An 18,508-nucleotide genomic window follows, 5' to 3' on the forward strand; every position below is an offset into this window, starting at 1 on the left:
CTCTAGCTTTAACTGTGTTAAAAACAACTGGGATGCATAATAATGTGCAGTTCCCACAGTCCTATTAGGGTCTTGCAGAGTCACCTTCAGCATCTGATTTGGGGCTTGGCTTGGCTTCCCTGTTTCACAGAAGTAAAGGTGCAGAAGGGACCTTAGATGATCACTTGCACAACTCTTGTACCCCAAAGAGGAGACATTTCTTTAATCTGGTCCAAAAGAGTGCAGAGATTCCCCATCTCCTCCAGGCAATCCATTTCTGTGCTATGCGATCCTTACCATTAGGAAATACAGGAAATGTTCAAACAAACCTTTTCTGCTATAATTTAAGCCCATTATTTCTTACACTACTGTACTAGTAATATAGGGAGTGAGTAATGCCCTATTAGTAGCCTTTTACATATTTGAAGAGCTTGTGCCCTGTAAGTTTTTTCATCTTTGGATTGAAGTGGTGCTCAGCTTGTGGACAACTTCTTCCAGCTCTGTGACAGCTAATGAAGGAAAGTCAACCTCTGCACTCCAGGCATAGATTCATTATGCATGAGTCTACACCTCTACTGGAAAAATATCAGTGGTCTGCTAGCTGAAAAAGGTGGTAAAATTTTTCAATTGTTTGCAATTTTTACATGCTTTTCTCATAGGCTGATTATGTTTTCTTTGAGTGTTCCCTTTATTGTCCTTTGGGCTTTCTGCAGCTCCTTGCTATCTCCTTCAGATGTGGTACCCAAACCTGGACAGACTTAGAATTAATCATGATACTGACAAATTGGGGGTATAATCTGAAAAAATCTTAGATTCACTAGGGATGAGTGCCTACATGTGATCTATGGATTCTATAAATCTATGAATAATCTACTTAAATAGGATGGAGAAGAAGTGACTTGATAGCAGTTCTGCAGAATACAGTCTGGGAGTTACAGCAAAACTTAAGTTACCACGTCAACAATGTCATGCAGTTGCAGTATTAGCAAATATCACAGTGATTTGAATATATGGAAGTACAATCTGCAAATTTTAGTCTGTAAAATGCTTGAGGCAATTCCTTCTGCTGTGTTCAGCAGTGAAAAGACCTTAGCTAAAACAGTGTCCACTTTGGGGAGGCTAATGCAAAAAAGTGCTTTCAACACTTCAGCTGACAGATTTTTCCCTCTGTTGAGCAGAAGAAAAACACTTTTCTGTGTCTGCCTCTCATTAGTAATGTACTTAGAATAACTTCTTGTTACTTCTTGTTTTGTGCTGTGACCTTTCTGATTTTATCCATACATGTTTGTGCTCATGTGCTTGACCTTAGCATGCTGGTCTTGTTTCCTGTGGCTACATTCACTAAAGATCTAATGATTTAGCAATGTTGGTCTCTAGTTGTACTTCCAGTCTGTTCTCCAAAATAGGACAGTTTGCCTTTGTGCCCTTAGTATTTTTATAAGGAAACACTCGGTCTTTTAAACTCCTTTATCCAGCCTCCCGGGAGACCTCACTTACCATTTCCCTCAATTAACCAAAGTCTGAAACACAGTTCCTCCCTTCTAACCCAAGAATAGCTAATACTGTCTTGAAACCCTCTTCCTTACCTCTCTGTCATTGCGATCTGTTCTAGCATCGCAGAACCTGTGTTTGCCTTCCAGTTTCCAGAGATGGACGTCCTCCTAGGAAAACAAACCAAAAACATAACCAGAACATGAAAATACACTCCTGCCCCATCCTCCCCCATACTGTAGACCTTATTCTTGACTCAGTCCTTGTACAGGAGGGGATGAGGTGAGGTTTCTTCCTCACAGAAGCCTTTGCAAATCCTGCCTCAACAACACTCCATACGGGATATGTTGTTCAGACTCATGAAAAACTGAATGAGGAGTTAGACAGGGAAATCTCCAAGGAATCTTGAGTACACATCAAGCTCTGTGAGTACTTACTTTCTTTATACATCAGGCCCAGGAGAGCTGAAATGTCTGTAGAAGATCTCTGGGATAATCACCTTTGTGTTCTGCAATGGGCAGCATCCTCCGTCCATGGAAGAGTGACTCTCCAGGCAAACATCTGCCTGAGCAGCTTCACAAATGTCAGCTCTGACATTCTGGGTCTCCTTTGATTTCAATCGTACTGGTGTCATGGAATATATGATTATACCCTCTTTTCACTGACTTTTCATTGACCTGTCTGTGGCTCAATGTGTCTGGACTTGGAAAATTTATAATTGCAAAATTGTTGGAGTCTTGTTAGCTGCAACTGATGGTTCATTTCCAAAAAAGGTACTGTTGCTGGCAAATCCTGGGTTTCACCAACATCCATCAAGGGGTAAAAATTTTCCTTTTCTTGACCTTAGGCACAAGGCAAACCTTGGACATCCTGCTGTGACAATACTGTGCAGATAACCCTGGCATAGTGTACAAGCTAGCACAAGTCAACAAGCTGACAGGATACATCCAGGGAGAGTCTCCTTGCCAAAGAAGATTTAGGTAGAGATTTATGAGGGGAGTATGAAGTGTGATCCAACAGTTCAACATGGTGGTTTTGGGAACCCTCGCTGCCAGTTCTCTCACCTTTTCAACATGATGTGGAAAAGAGACTCTGAACTTGCAAAACTATGTGAAGCAGTGGTAATACTGATGTCCTGCTAGACTATAAACCTGGATCGTTGTAGCTGACTACCTAAGGTTCCCCTTTACTCTGGCGAGGGACAGCCTGCAGTCCTTTTTCCATTTCTCTTCTAAAGTGGTATGTATAGGTCCTGTGAAATTTAAATGGTCTTTGTAACCATATTTAAAGGAGTGGGAGGGGGGCCAAAGGAGCATGATTACTGTGTTGAATAACCGTGTTTCTGTATAGTTGACTCTTGTCCCTTGTTCCCTTCACGCAACATCCATCTTCCTGCCCTACTTCCTAAGCAAAAGAATGGATTCCTCCTCAAGCTTTGACTGTTATGACTGCTTTGATGGCCCGTAAGGTCAGTGTTAAACCCTCAGCCTCTCTTTTTCTTTTGACATGGGATTCTTAGGATTACGTTTTTCAGTTCTGCAATGGGAAGAGCCACTCTTTATTAACATTTAGGTTCAGAAAATTGCCCTGCAGTGGCAGATGGCATCCAGAATCCCATTAGTACTGATGAGAACTCCTGGAGTCTGATTAGTGGCAAGATGATTGGATATCAGTGTTTAGAAAATGTGGCTGGCATACAAAATGTAAGCAGCTGTGTTGTCCCTAAGAAAACCAAACCACAGCTATACGGTTTTACAAGGAAAACTGATGTGGGAAAGCTCCCAAAATTAGAACTCTGCTCTAGCTGTTGGGCTGATTGGTTTGACTTGTTTATGCCTACCCATCTCCAGCAAATACTGGGCATAAGATATAAAATATTTCTCTCAGCTGTATCCTTATCTTTCCTGTTAGGGAACTTTCCTGCTTAAAATAGAAAAGCTTCGTTTGAAGCCCTCCGGACCAGTGACCAAATTCCTACACCCTAGCCTCTGTCAAGATCACTCCCTGCCAAGCATGTCTAAGCAGTTCATGTGTCAAGTGTGCCAGCAAATTCTTCTTCTTCTTTTTTCTTTCCCTTTTTATATTCAACCTGAATACAGAAAGGAGACTGAAGGCAAAAATCTTTCACTAAAGGTGCTCTGCCTCAAACCCCATTTCTCTCAGGGAATGAAAGTCAAAGTGCTTGCAATCATCCTAAACATCAGGGTGCCACAACAGTGTACAGTCAGTACGTTAAAGGAAAGGGCCCCAGGCTTTTAGGGATCAGTTGATGAAGCAGATCTGTGACCAAGACACCTTCAGCATTGCTTAGGATAAGTGGATAGACTAGCAGATCATGGGCTGTTGGTGTCCTATACTCACCATCTCCAAGCTGGGCCATTTCAGTCTAAAAGTAGCTCTAGTTTAGACACAGTTGGTGTTGTATCCCCTGCAGAGCATACTGAACTACATTTGAGGTGACAAGATCAGAAGTCACGCTCATGAAACTAGAAAGAAACGAATATCACCCTCTTACTAAGAGCTGGTGGCAAGGAATATCCCACCCCTGAAAGTCAGCAGCTCCTGGCTTCATTCAAAGTGAACAATATTTCATGAGTCTTAACTGGAAATAATCCCTCTGTTTGCCCACAGTTTGGGTGAGGGTGGAAGCGTAATTTCCGCACCAATTTCCCCTGCCACATGAGCAGTATTCGTATTTTCTCTTCACCAGTATTACAATGACAGTCAAATACCTTTGGTGGAATTTAAGGCATGTATCACACGCTGCTTATCTGCTGTTTTGAGACTGGCCCAAGGCATGGGCTAAGTAGGTGTTTGTTAGTAGTGTATATCTGGAGTCACTGCACTGAAGTCAATGGGAAACTGAACTCAAGCCTTGGGTCATGGGCTGGAAGGAAGTGCATTGAACATCTGGGGTGGGGAGGAATGCATGAGTCACTCTGCAGCATCCTCCCTCTGGCAGATGCTTGGTGCAAAGTAAACATGTTCTGGAGAATTTCGGTACAGTCTTTTCTCAGAAAGAAGGGGGCTTGTAAAATCTATATGTGTGGGTGAAGGTATAAAAACACTGGGAAGATTCCATGGCTCACAGATCAAAGCAATTCACTTAGTATGACACTGCTGCAGATGCTGTAATTGCCTTTGAGGCTGAGATTTGCTAGCATGACTAATGATTTTGAGTCTTCTATTTGAGACACCAGTGAGAGCTCTGATATTTTGGGTGCTTTTACCTCTGTCCTTGGACACAGTAGGGACTTATTTATAACATAGAAATAACCTTCTGTTCTGTCTGATGCTGGGAGAGAGGAACAGCCCCTGATGGGACTGACTATACTGCTCTCCCAAGCTTACATCCATAAATGGCTCTCTCAATATAAGTCAACCTTCTGGGTTAGCAAGTCGCTGGGTGAATTTTGCTGTTTGCTTTCTTTGCTAATAAACTTCATTTCTCATTAAGGTGTTTCCCATTCATGGCTGTTTTCATGTGAAAACATTTTTCATTTAGCAAACAATTGTTTGCGCAGCTATATTCCCAAGTGGGATTAGCTCTTAGTGTGACTGCTTTCTTTCCTCAATCATCTGGTATTATTTCTGATCCCTGTCTGGATGAGTGCAAATAATAAACGGGGAAAGGATATGGTCAGGCTAACAGGGCCTTTGTTTCACTTAGAGGCAGGCTGGGAGCAGGCTCTGGAGCCAAGGCTGGCTAGGTTGGCAGGAACAGGGAATTTTAATTGATATTTTAAACCTTCCTTCCTTTGGCCAATTTGAGCCAGACTCCCTGAGATGTTAATGTAATATTAGGCAACTGTGCTATTGTTGACCCAATCAGATTTAAAACAAATTTAATCTCATTGGGTTCACATGAAGTAGCTGAGTATCCCACAAGTCCTTCCCATGAAGAATGTGACCAGTCGTTATCTAGTTCACTTAAATACCTCTGTGTTAGGAATCCAACTGGGAATTTTAGGTGGCTATAGCTGAAAAATATGTGATGGTGTACATTTGATTATCTTATTTAACTATGTTTCGCCAGAACTATGGCCTCGGGGTTTGTAAACATGGACCCAAAACTCACAGTGTTGTGGGTGTTAGGTAACATATGAAATTTATGTGGCGACCTGAAGAATGCACTGCTGGAGCTGTCTACTTATGCAGAATTTTGTGGCTGGATAAGAAGCTTCTGGAGAAGCCGTGCTATTTGGCTTTTCTCATCTAATGGTTTGCAGTAAGAAGAAACAGGTGTCTTTCTGATTCATGTGGTTACATCTTTAATTGAGCTTGACGACTACTGAAGTTTGGCTGAATGCTTTTTAATATTTTTAAACATACCAGTGTTGAGGGTTGTCTTCATGCCACCTCCCTCACTACCCCGCGGGGCGGGGAGGAGCTTTGGGGCACCCACAGAAATGTCTCTCCTTCTCCTTTCCCTCCTTTGTACGCTTCAAGGAGCACACATGCAAAATGCCCCCAGAAACCCTGCATGCTGGCCAGGCTGAGGCCGTTCATACCCGGTGCTGTGCACTCCTCGTGGCCTCATGTGCTTGCGGTGCCGTGATCTCCAGCTGGGGAGAGGATGGGGTGTTGCCATGGGTTGGACATGGTAGGATTCCATGAGTTACAGCTGGCTCAATCTTTTTTATTGTTTCCCGCAGGTGGGAAGGGGTGGGTTCAGTTCCTACTAGAGGGTATGGGGGGCTGGAGGATTTTGCTGCGAAAGATGAGCGCTTTGACAACAGGAGGGAGAGGTGATAGGTGATGGCAGAGCACAGTTGTTATAGTGGGAACTAACTGAATCTCAGAAACAGGTAGAGAGAGATTTACCTTCCAGAAACAATGAGCTGATGGTGAGTAATGGAGAAGATGACCGGTGGATGAGGGATCTGGGCTCAGAGGTGGGAGGAGAACAGAAGGGCTATTCTTCAAGGAAATTAAGTCAGCTTCCTACTCCTGCCCAGAGCAGGCGCTGACTGAATCACATCCACAGCACTGTCTCCCCCCGTCTCACTCCGGCATAGCCACGCACTCACATGTAAGCCTTGTAGTTGCTGCCGATTTTCTGGATTCGGATGTCGTACTTGGAGTCAATGAACGGCTCGGCGGTGGCATAGGTTTTTGCCATGGCTACTATGCTGGCCATGTCCCGGAAGTCGTGCTGGTTCTCAACTTTGACCTTGATTGCCAAAATCCAGTGCAAAAGTGACAAGGGCAACAAGAACAGGAATACTTTGTGAGCAGAAATCATCTCCGCGCCTGAATAGCACAATGTCAGTTAAAACCCCCACAGACGGAGCTGAGGACAGAGCAGGGATTGTGTGGTTCAAAGACAGAAGTTCCCCAGACCAACCCAACCCAGAACAGATCAACCCCTTTCTCCTTCCTCATGCACAAGCCCTGGTAAACCTGGCACCAGGGAGGCAGCTAGACCTTTGCCCAGATGGCTCTTGCTAATGCTCATTGCTTTTATGACGCTTCAGAAAAGTATTTGATCTCTTAAGGGGCATTACTTCATTCCAACATTGGAACTGCTATTTCCCATATTGGGATGGATGAAAACTGAGTATTTTGGGTGGTCAGGAAATAGAAGCCAATGCCAGGAAATCAATGAGAGCGCTGGTTGTCTGCCACCTCTAGGCTTCAGTTCCCTGGCATTTCATGTTAGCCCCCTCCAGACTTTCTTTGAGAAGCGGTGCAGGTCTCCCGGCTGGAAGCAAGCTCTGAAGGAAAAGGATGTCTCTGAAGGAGCCTGTGATTCTCGGGGAGATTTGTGTGAGCGTGATGCCATGGGCACGTGTGCGGGACAGCTGTATGGGTGTTAGACTTGAGTCGCACTTGGAAATGTGTGTGTGGGGGAGGGCAGTGGCCTATGAACTGGAGTTTTTCTGAGAAGCTGGCTTTTCACAAATTTCTATTCAGTTATGAGAAATGCTCTGTATCTTATTCAAAAAAAAAGAAAAAAAAAAAAAAAGGAAGAAAACAGGACCAAAACAGTAGAAGCTCTAATGATATGATCAAACCTCTACAAAAGCTCATTGATTTGGAAGGGGAAAACTGAACAAGCAGGTAACGAGAACATAGTGGACAACTTCACCTCATTCATACTATCAACCACAGCCTTTAGTCTATTGGCAAAAACTTTTTTGGTGCATCAGAGAAACCCGTGCAAGTCTTGTTCCTTAGAGCCGGACGGATGCAGGAAGGGTGGGTTAATTGGTGGAAAAAAGACCAACACTGTGTGAAAAGGGTGAGCGAGTGAGTGACTTTCTTTACGTATTACCTACACTTTGTAGTTTGGTAACACTTCAAGACCACAGTTGGGGATTGTAATCCTGCTTTGCTAAGTGTCTACTCGCTCGTGACAACCGGTCAGTCTCTGCCCTAGAAGAGCTTCCCAGTTGCGTCACTGTGTGTGTTAAAGGAGGGTGATGCCAGACTATGTGGAGCCAGCTGAAGGAAATGTGTACAATGGTATTTGGTGTTTCTTCGCAAAGAACAAACAAGTGGTTTTACATATCTGCCTTCAACCATGAGAGGGCAGGAGCCATCTTCACTAGAGAACAGAGGACAAGCTTGTTGCTAACCTGTTTTACTCTGTTTAGATGGTTTTCTGTAAGCACCAGCCGCAACATAAGCCAAAGATGCAGCCACATCCTGATGCAGAAAAGCTCTTGAGAACTGGACAGGTTGTGGGGAAGATGAAAAGTGCAAGTAGTTTGACCCGTGACCATTTCTAGATGCCTGAATAATAAGAAAAAAGACCTAGTCTTTGCTTCTCCTTTTGCCGAATGCCAAATATCCCTAGTCCTCCTCCCTTTTGCGATGGTGAGGTCTGTGTTCTCGCTGTTCAGGGACCGCTGAGAAAAGGAGCAGAGGAAGAGACAGTTGTCTGTGGGGTGGGAGGGTAGGAAAAAAAAAAAGGAAATAACAAACACAAAGGGGAAATATAAAGGCAACCATTGCACGTCATCCAGGAGGAGCAGCCTTGCTCTGGGCTGTGTTGTTCCCCTCTATGTCTGAGCGGGGCTGCGTGCGGTGCTGGCTGCTCCTGGTGCAGCAGGGCAGGGTGAGGTGGTAGGAATGCCCTGGAGGCAGCGGGGGGGAGCAGGAGAGGGGAGCATCTCCCATGAGGGGAGCCCCCAGCCTGGGCACGGCTTGCAAAATACCAGGGGGAACAATGCGGGCTTTGTCAGGGCTGGGTACTTGGGTTGCACAGATAAGAGCTGCGCTGGGCTGAATGACATCAAGTGAGAGCGTCCCACCCAGATGAGATGATCGCAGGAGGGACTGCACGGGCAGGCGACGCACAGTGTTATGACACATTCTCCCGGACCCTTTTGGCAATGGGAAAAGACAAAAGCCATTATATAATGACCTACTTGGAACAAGGACGTTTGTGGGATCTGAAACAAAGTGCTGAGCTTGTGCAACAGACGTCTTTGGGCCCCGGCTGAAACGTTTGCATTCCCAGCCCAGGAACATTTGTCCCGGAGGCAGAGGAAGGGATGCTGCTTCCCTCTCCAGACTGGAATTAGACTGTATTGTTATTGCTAGAAAGGGGTTGTATGCTCGTCTCGTTAAATGGGATTTTTCCTCAAAAATACAGCATGCTATGGAAAGGAAGGGTCCATTTCTTCCTCCTCTCCATCGCCCCCCTCCCTATAGTGGAGAGAAAGAAAGCACTTGAAGGTGTTTTTTTCCAATGGGCCTGAGGATTTTTGGCTGGGTAAATAAAGAGGGGGGGACTCACCGAGGACACAAAGTAAGAAATGAAAAACAAAGAAGATGACTCCCACAGTGCTACCCACTGCACAGTCCTCAGGAAACAGCTCTGCCATCTTACCTGGCCTGTGCCAGAGCCCTTCCCATTGACTTTTCAGAGAAAGCAACTCACAGAGGTCCCCTTTTAGGAGATCACGGCCTTATTTCCTACCAGGCATCAAAACAATCACCAAAGCTGAAATCTGAGCCACTGTTTGTTAATTGTTAGAGCTGGCCAAATTTGTCAAAACAACAGCCGTGTCCTGGGTTAACGCTGGTTTAGCCCAGGGTATGATTATTACTTCAGAAACAGGAAGCACTAGAGTTACAGTCAAATTAGATTTATTTTCCTGCCTTATCTATCAAGTCCACCATTTTATTAGCTTTCTACTTTTAAATTTTGTATAATTCATTTCCTCCTGCCTTGTAACCCTTTTACATGTCAATAAAATATCCATTCTCCTAACAGGAGAATAAACCCTAGAGATAACCAAAGACAGGGTGGATGTAGTGTGACAACAGAGGGCATTATTCAAGACTGGGCTATTAAAAACCATTCTAGAGCGAACAGTTACCAATTTACCTAATAAAGAATAAATCTGTCTTCTAAAATGGCAGGTTGGCCAATGTGTGAAACTGAGAAAAGTAGTTGGAAAGAAATCAACAGGAAGCCAATTCTCTCTCTCAATTTTTTTTTCCCAACCTCAACAGGAAGCCATTTTTCTCTCTCTCTCTCAAAATTTTTTTCCCCCCAACCTTCTTAGGATAAATGCAATATCCTATTAGCTGCACAGAGGAGTGCAAACAGCGAGTGCAAACACAGCCCCTGCCCTGGTGGCCTGTTTGCTTAGCTGTACTGGCTGTTTGAGCAGCAATAGACTCATTCTGGAGGCATCAGCTGCTGTTTGCTGTAGCGGTTTAGTGACCTGTTGTGAAGAGTTTGGGCCAGTGTGTTGACAAATGCCTTTTCTGAGGAAGAAAGCTCTCTGGGATAGTCCCTGCTTTCTTTCTGGCTCTCTAACTCAGGTACCGGCCGTGCCCTAGCACGCTCCCTGTTGCTGCATTGGAGAGGGGAGTCTGGCTGGATCCCTGGGGACGTGCCCACACAGATGTGACCGTCCCTTTGCCCTGTGGTGGCATCTCAGAGGCTGATACTACGTGACCTGCAGCTGGTGCCCGTTCTCATCCTCAGCCTGCCCAAGAGGCACTGATCTTCCTGCCCTTGGCAGGAGAGCAGTCCGAGGGACAGATCAGGAAGAAACGCTTCTGCCCCATCCCTGCTGTGGACCTTCTTTTGAGGCCTTCCCGCAAGACAGGATTTTGGATGGTGTGTTCTGGCATTGTTAAAAACCCACCATGGATACTTCCCGGGCAGTCTGAGCCACCCCCGAGATCTGTGTGAGAACAGGTTCCTGCAGTGAGGTACCTGGGTAGAGATTTCTGCTTCTTCTGTCTCGTTATTCCTGAATCTACTGCCTCTTGTATATCCCAGATGTTCCTGGACACTGGGGTCCCAGGGCTGCGGCACTCCTCTCTCATCTTTAGCCTAAGCACTGCAAGGTATTGCCTCACAGTCCCCTTTTGCTTTCATTAGTTACGTGGCCACATGAAAAAATAGTCAGCCAGCCAAAGTGGCATAATTATAGTAATCTGCTAGGACTGCCCTTGCCTTGCCTCTCTGAGTGTCATCCAGAGTTAACTCTGCCTTACACGTTAAACCCACACCACTTTGGAGATGGCTTGCAGAAGCAGCTTCTGTGTCCAAACTGGGGTTAGAGGCAGGTTCAGCTGGAAGGTAAGTGTCCGAGGCTGAGCCAGGGCCGGGCTTGGCAACGTGGTGTTTAACTGAGTCTTGGTAGGCTTGTGAAAATGCACAGCCTGGGTACTTTCTGCCAGAGGAACTGGTGTGGCCACATAAAACTTGTGATTTTTTGTCCATCTTGACCTGCACTTAGCCTTTCTGTAGTGACTTTACCATTTTGGGACAGCAGGTCTTCAGCAATGACTCTGTACAGAGCGTTTCCTGAGTCTCCCCTTCCTTCTACCCAAATTATACTCCTCTTCTCAGAAAATACCCAATCCAACCAACACACATTCAGTTTAGGCCTAACTTTGACACACCTCAAAATAACAAAGACACAACAGAGTCTGCATTTCCTTATTATCCTCACACTGAAGGTCTCCAGATGTTACACTGCCTTTAATGCACTAAACCTTATAATCCCTACTAACTTCCTAACAAAGAGCTTCCCTCAGCCCCAGGTCTTGGTAGCTTTGGTCCCTGGTGGGGATGCCCCGGATCAGTCACCATTTTCTGTGTCCAGAGAAAGCTTCCAGACTGACGTGCAAGAAATGGGGATGCTTTTGCTATTTTCAAGATGGGTGGTACCTCCTCGCTCATGAGTCAGTGGGAACGCAGTGATTGGGCTGCTCTGTTGTGAATGTTACATGTCAAGTCATTATTTGTCCTCTGTAAAAGAAAATATTTGCTCCTTGACAAACCGAGGCAGCCCTTTCCCCTTCCTTTCCTCTTTAGCACGCTGGATTTTTCAAAGATCTCACTTTTGGAACATTCTATTTCCAGTCCCGAGAGAGACAAGGTGACGAGCTGTCCTTCCTGATAAAAAGCTTGCAGTATTTTTACATTACAGAGTGGGTCTGTTTAGTTTGTGCTATATTTATACCAGGGGAAAAAAAAAAGTAGAGAAGTCTTTCCCATCCAGTAAGAGAGAAAATAACTCTGACCATGTTATTATGAACAACAAGTTTTTCTTCTACAATGTAATAAATTCATCTGAGCCAGGATTTGTACTGGGGAGGTGTTTTCATAATTATGGGGCAGGAGGGGACAGGAGGTGACTCTTAAACTGGCCTAATTAGAGAGGTCTAAAAATAAAGTAAGAGTAGCAATATATATATTTATTAAATTCGTATAAATATATATAAAGCTACATGAACAGATACTTATTTTTCCTCTCTTTGCAGATCTGGCAGTTGTTTCCTTCTCATGATCTGATCAGGAAGAGGTGAAGAGGCTCTTTGAGTGTATTTGCAGTGCTGGGCTCTGTTCCTAGGGCACTTTAGGGTCATGTTAGCACACAAGTGGCAGATATTAACACACTCAGAGCTTTATTCTTTTCCATAGGCTCTGGCATCATGAGATCCGGAGTCAGGAAGAAGTGTTATTCCTTTCTCACTGTAGTGCTCACCCTATTCAACAGAGACCCCCAATCACTTCTGGGGTAGGTAGGCTCAAGCTGCACAATGCTTAAAAATGCCTTGACCTCTTAGGAACTGCTGGGTGAACCATAGTTCGGTTCTGCACAGGGAAGGACATCTCTTCTAACTGTCCATCCGTGGCTTCCCTGGAAGAGTCCTTGAGTGCTGTTGACCCCATGAGCCTGGGCAACTTAAATACAACATGAGAAAGGTCATTCTCTGCTGACTCCATTATCTAAGCAGTATTTCTACAGATATTTTATTTGTATCGATACTGTGTTGGACCAGCAGCACACAGAGCACTTGTTATGATCTTCCAGTGCCAGCAAAATATGAAGTGACTCCTAATTTTGGAAGGGGGATAATGATGGTCATGGGAGGGGCTGTGGGGCATATATGCTGGTTTTAGATGAGAAGATTGTCTGGGGCCCCTTTGTCTCTCTGGGTGAAGGCTATTCCTGCTGTCTCTGTTCAAGTCAGTAGAGAGGTCGTTGTTTCTGGATTTCTCAATGGAAATTTCAAAAGATGCCTTTTATTGTAAATTTGTTTTTTTCATCTCCACCTGCAATTTACATGCATGCATAACTTGGCAAGAGCATGTCTATCACTAATGGTATACTGCCACCCCTTTTGGTTCTGACCTTGAATACTAACCGTTCCTCTTCCAAGCTAAAGACAGTCGATAGAGCCTGTTTCTTACAATTCCTAACAAACACAGTTATTTTTCATTTTAGCTTTGAGGATTCTCTGTTCAATTCTCCGATTAAAAAATGTGGTGAGTGAATTTTGTGAAAATGTTATGAAAACAAACAATATGTGAAAATGAAAGTCTATTATAATTATGCTGTTTCTAGCCATTTTTGCAAAATAACAAACACTCAGCACTTATAGTGTCAAGAGCATTATGAACATGAATTAGCAATAAGTATCAGATAATCATTATAATCCCTCTGGTCTATAACACAGAGAAACTGAAGAAGAACTGTGAAATGACACAAATCTCCCTGCAAGTCAATGGTGGAGCTCTTTGGGGAAGAGGCCTTTTCTATGTCCAGAGTTTTTCTGGCTCCTGGCCACTGCCTCAGTTCAAATAAAGAATAGCAGTGTCTGGACTTCCCATCTTTGCTCTTTCTTCTAAGTCCTGGTGCATCCCATTTCATGTGATTTTATCATTAATAACAAGAAAAATGTAAGTACTTCCTTGACAATTTCTGCTGGTAATGAGATTGTAATCTGAATGCTCCCATCCTTTGAAGCACCCATTGCAGGTACAAATACATGGCTTGCTATCTTGGCATCGTTTATTGCAGTAAGTACTATTTTTAATACTCACATGTGTACTTTGGGTAATAGGTTGGTTATTTTATCCTTTGTTTCTTCAGTCCCTACTTTTATGCAAAACATGACCTGATGCAGGTGCTTTATTAACATTTACTTTCTTACACTCATCTAAACCAAAAGCAAACCTCTCTTTCTTCATATTACATATATTTTACATCTAAAGACCTGCTATTTCCTGCTATCATCTCTACTTCCGAAGACCAATGCAAAGAAATCCTTTAGCTCTTTGTAATCTCCTTATCATCATTGGTTATTGCTTTTACATTATGATGGTTAAAACCACTGTTATGTCTCCTGGAATCTTTCCTCTTCGGAATTACTTAATTGGAGGTTTGATTTTTTTTTTTTACCTGTAGGTGTTACTTTCCTAGTATACCCATAGTTCTGCTTATCTGTATTTCTCATTACATTTTCTGTGGTTTCTTTCTGTCAGTCCCACTTGGAATAGAACCCTATTGTCTTCAACATGAAACAAATTCCTGTTACTTGTCTTTTAAATCAACCAACTTGTTCTTTATTTTATTTTCACTTTCTCTGTTCTCTTTTTGCTCTATGTAATAAAATGCAGTGGGACTTCAAGAAGACTAATTTAATCAGTCTCAGCTTCCCTTCAGGCTGCTTGTGGCTGGAGAAGAGCCCTAACTAAAACCATAAGGTCAACAACCCTTCCTTCCTGCACCTTCCCCATCTACTGAACAGAGCACCGTTGAAACTCTGTGCCCACATCCACACTTTGCTAGTAGTCCCTGATTTCATAATGGACTAAAGTAAACTTGGCCTCAGACTAATTCTTTCTTCTAAGATGCTGGCTGTCAGCCTATCTCCATCTGGAACGACTTCCTAGATATGCCCCTTGTACCACTGTGTACAATTGTGCCTGGAATTTGAATAGAAACTTTCTTCCTCTATAACTTATGACAGCAAAAATCAACATCATTAAAGAATAAAATGGGAGGGAAAGTGAGTGGTGGAAGAAATCTGGTGTCTGGTGCAGAAGACAATAGCTAAATATTCTGCTGAGAGTTTTGTCTGGAAACACTGTTAAGATTGGGGTTCTTTTCTCTGATTCTACTCTCATTTCTGTAGCCACCAAGGGTCTTTTGTGCATGAGAGAGACACATGAAGCCCTCCCTACATTACAGGTGAAATTGCAGAGCAGTCAGAGAGATCCAGGATTGCAGGGTCTCAAGGAACTTGAAACCTTTCCTCAGGGAGAGCTTTCTTCCTCCTGGTTTGTCCTGGTTGGATTTTGCTAATGAAATCCTTCCTAGGGACATGTTCAGTGGCTCACTCTACGAGTAGCTATAGGCTGTCCACATGTACTCTTAATTCAATGACACCTCTGCCTGTTTAACATACGCAGCACGGATATTTTAACAAACATTTCCTGCTTATTTAAATGTTTGTGCTTTGATGCTGAAAGCCAACTCCACCACTGGCCGAGGGATCTGAGCCCACTTCCTCTCCAGCAGCTACCATCCAGACAGGGGAACGTTGCAACCAAAGCAAGAAAGATTATGAGAGCTTCCATGTGCAATCCAGAAAGCCAGAAAGGGCTTCTGTTTCCAGAGCGCAAGCAAACAAGCTGCACCAAGTTTAAGTTTGGCGTACCTATATATAATTTTCAGGCAAAGTGTGAGGCTGGGAGGAGCGTCTGCTCTAGGGAAGCACTGTGACAGGGGTATCAGTTACGAAGTCCACGTACCACTCTTTTAGATTCAGAGATGATGCATCAGAATTTCCTGCTCCTTAACAAATCAAGTTTTAGACAGATAGGGGATGCTTTTTTAAAAGGTATATGCAAGAAAGAGGAGGCTAAAGTGCAGCAGGCATGTACCGGCAATGCCTCACTGAAAGGGGAGCCCAGTCACCCCAAGAAACAGGGGCTGCTAATTCACTGAGGGAATAAAGATCCCAGAGAGCCTGGGAAAAACAAACAGGTCCTTCTGGGGAGTGAACTGTTTTTCAGGATTCCTTGGCAGGCAACCAGCCACTCTGCTTTGTAAGGTCTTGTTCTTCCTTGCAAGGAAGAAAAAAATAACTGAAGGGCTCCTGTTTTCTTGAATAAGGTCATCATAATGTGCTCAAAAGGACCAGCGCCACTGCTTCTCATTGTGAGAGCTATGGGGTGTAGCTGCACATTACAGGTGCTTGAATAAACAACATTACCGCTTTCAGGAGAGGAGAAAATATATAAAAGACGAGCCTAATGACTTCAGCCCAGCCAGCTTTTCCCCCACTCTTCACAACCCCCCTTCCCGCATCCCAGACAGCCTCCAGCCCGATACCACTGCCTGTCTCCGAGTGCGTGACAAAGGAAAAAGGCCTTTTCTCCCACAGGAACAGCCAGTGCAACCCAGATAGGCTGTGGGGAGGTTTAACCCCTTCGCTGGCTGGCCACACGCCATGTACGATCACAAGAATGCTGTGCCACATATATCTATGCTGTGCCAAACATCATCTGTTTCCTGAACTATCCGTATTTTTTTTACTTACCTTTCCCATTCCAGCATGAGCATGTCCCAGCTTGACCACTACAGGGAAATTTGGAGTTGTGAGCTGAAAGACAAAAGAAGGACCTCCTCATTAGTTATTTCTTTCCAGCCATTGTATTTGCAATAGTTTACTTCTATTTAGTAGCTTTTATCCTCTTCCTGGATGTTGATGGGAGGATAAAAAGGTCAAATAAAGATTGTCCAAGTGGTAGGACAATAAGCAAATAGCTCATCACTGGGACCCATATGATCAGAAATGGAGGCCAGGCAGAATTCCTCAGATCTGACCCACTTCTGCTGCCTGATAGCAGTAACCTCTAAAACTTTCTTATTTGTTCCTGTTGCTTTTCCTATCCTGTAACATATGGATGTGTGTACACTCATATGTGTGTAAAAAAAGCTGCACCTGCAACCTTGACTAAGTGAACACTTTCAGATGCTGAAAACATCTGAATTGTGAGAAAGACAAAGGCTGTTTGTTTGTTTTTTTCCACACAGACTGCTTTGGCCTTTAAAGTGAGTGTGAGCAGTCCTTCAGCAGCTCCCATTCCCCTCCCGTCAGCAGTGGTGGGGGCAAGGAGAGAGGGAACAGGGGCCAACCCTGTCCAACTCACAGAGTCCATCTATTCATAAAGCCTCTTCCTCTCTTCTCTAAGTTCAGGGGTAGGTATAGGGAATAATAGAAAACAAAGAAGGGTTGGAATGAGCAATAAGAATAGAAACAATTATGCCATGTCTTCTCCCTGGCTTGTGTGGTGTTTACCTTGGGCCTGGTCCTGCCATCTGAGCCATGCAAGTGCATCTTAGTGCACATGTGGGATTTTACTTGGAGAAGTGCCTTCGCTGGACTGGTAGGAAGTGCACATGCCAGGAGTAACCAGGATACATACACCACACCTCCCCTATGTACCAGTTGGTCCCTTTCTACGCCTCTGTTTGACATCCCTGTGCTCTTCATCTTGCCTGTGCTCCTGATTCTTGTGGTGTAAATGCTATCCCTTCAGTACATAACCTGTTATTTTTTACCGCATATTTCATCTTCTTTAATGGGAATTCTTTTAAAAGACACCTTTGTCTTTACCTAAATGCCTGAAGCGATGAGCTCTATTCATTAAGCAGTTAACCTGGGGATCTGGCAATGGGAGGAAGTTGAATTTTGACAGAAAATTGGCTCTCCTATTTATTTAAGTTTGAGAATAGATAAACAAATTGTTCTTGTGCTAATTACCAATTGTCTGTATGGACAGGCAGGCGCTACGCCCTAAAGATAGAATGGTGCTGCAGTCTCCATCTGTGGCAGTTCAGTATAAATAACAAAATTAGCAATGAACACTGATATGTTTTGCTATTCAGCTGCTTATGTAAAGAAATGTCACAGGAGAGGGGAACAGTGAGTGCATCATGTTCTCAAACAACCTGTGTCACTTGTGAGGACCTTCTTTGGGCAGAAAGCTGAAGGATCCTCTCTGGACCACAGAAGGGCACACAGCTGCAATAAATCACAGTCCTGGCACAGGCAGGGACCAGCACCCACTGTTTCAGAAGAAGAGGCAAGAGACTGTGATAGGTGGCCATCCTGAAGCCCCGTAGTTAAGCATATGTCCAGGCACATGTGTTTGTGCTCTATTTCCCCTTCACTTCTCTAATTCATTGTAAGAGCCTGAAATTTAATTTGCTGCTGGCATAAATGAATCAAATGGAGGGCTGCACCTGAGGCTTACTGAAGATAGAGCTATGGATGGACCGTGCCAGGCCTTTAATGCTGGAAGATGAAAGGTAACCTAGTAGTCAGGGCACCCACCTGCTCAGGCTCTGGGATACCTGGCTCGCTTCCCAGCTCTCTCATCCATGCCCCACGCACGCTGTTTGAGCCAAAGCGCTCGCAAGCCCCGGACTCTGTTCCCTGTTTGTGAGTGGAGGCAGCAGCTGTTCCTACTGCACGGGAAAAGCAAGCTGCATGCTGTGAGCCAGCCTGATACCCTGGCAAGGAGGCCAAAGAGATGTGCGGGATAGATAATGTTATATCCCCAGCTCAAAGCAGCCGGAGGCAGGAAGCGATATCTCTGCTGCCCCGGTTTTGTACCCTACCTGCGAGTTTTGTGGAGGGAGCCTGGCTCGAGCACGAGGCCCGGGAGTGGGAAGCATCTGTTTTCCTGTGTACATGCAAAGAAAGTTTGGGATCCAATAAACAACCCAAGTTTACTGCCAGCCTGGAAGAAACCACC

The 18,508-nt window shown here is 44.4% G+C and overlaps 1 protein-coding gene across 2 annotated transcripts in view; it reads right to left on the bottom strand.

Annotated features, from left to right (window-relative positions):
• Window positions 1-18,508, bottom strand: part of SYN3 (synapsin III) — a 177,267-nt gene that overhangs the window by 16,458 nt on the left and 142,301 nt on the right. For both annotated transcript variants that reach the window (XM_010585368.1, XM_010585369.1), the window contains 3 exons: window positions 16,285-16,347; window positions 6,501-6,643; window positions 1,566-1,640 (listed from right to left, as the gene is read on the bottom strand). In XM_010585368.1, the coding sequence (XP_010583670.1) occupies window positions 1,566-1,640; window positions 6,501-6,643; window positions 16,285-16,347 (281 nt within the window). The remainder of the gene's footprint in view (window positions 1-1,565; window positions 1,641-6,500; window positions 6,644-16,284; window positions 16,348-18,508) is intronic.

This window comes from Haliaeetus leucocephalus, unplaced genomic scaffold (assembly GCF_000737465.1).
Source record: "Haliaeetus leucocephalus isolate CR32 unplaced genomic scaffold, Haliaeetus_leucocephalus-4.0 Scaffold101, whole genome shotgun sequence".
Lineage (NCBI taxonomy): Eukaryota > Metazoa > Chordata > Aves > Accipitriformes > Accipitridae > Haliaeetus > Haliaeetus leucocephalus.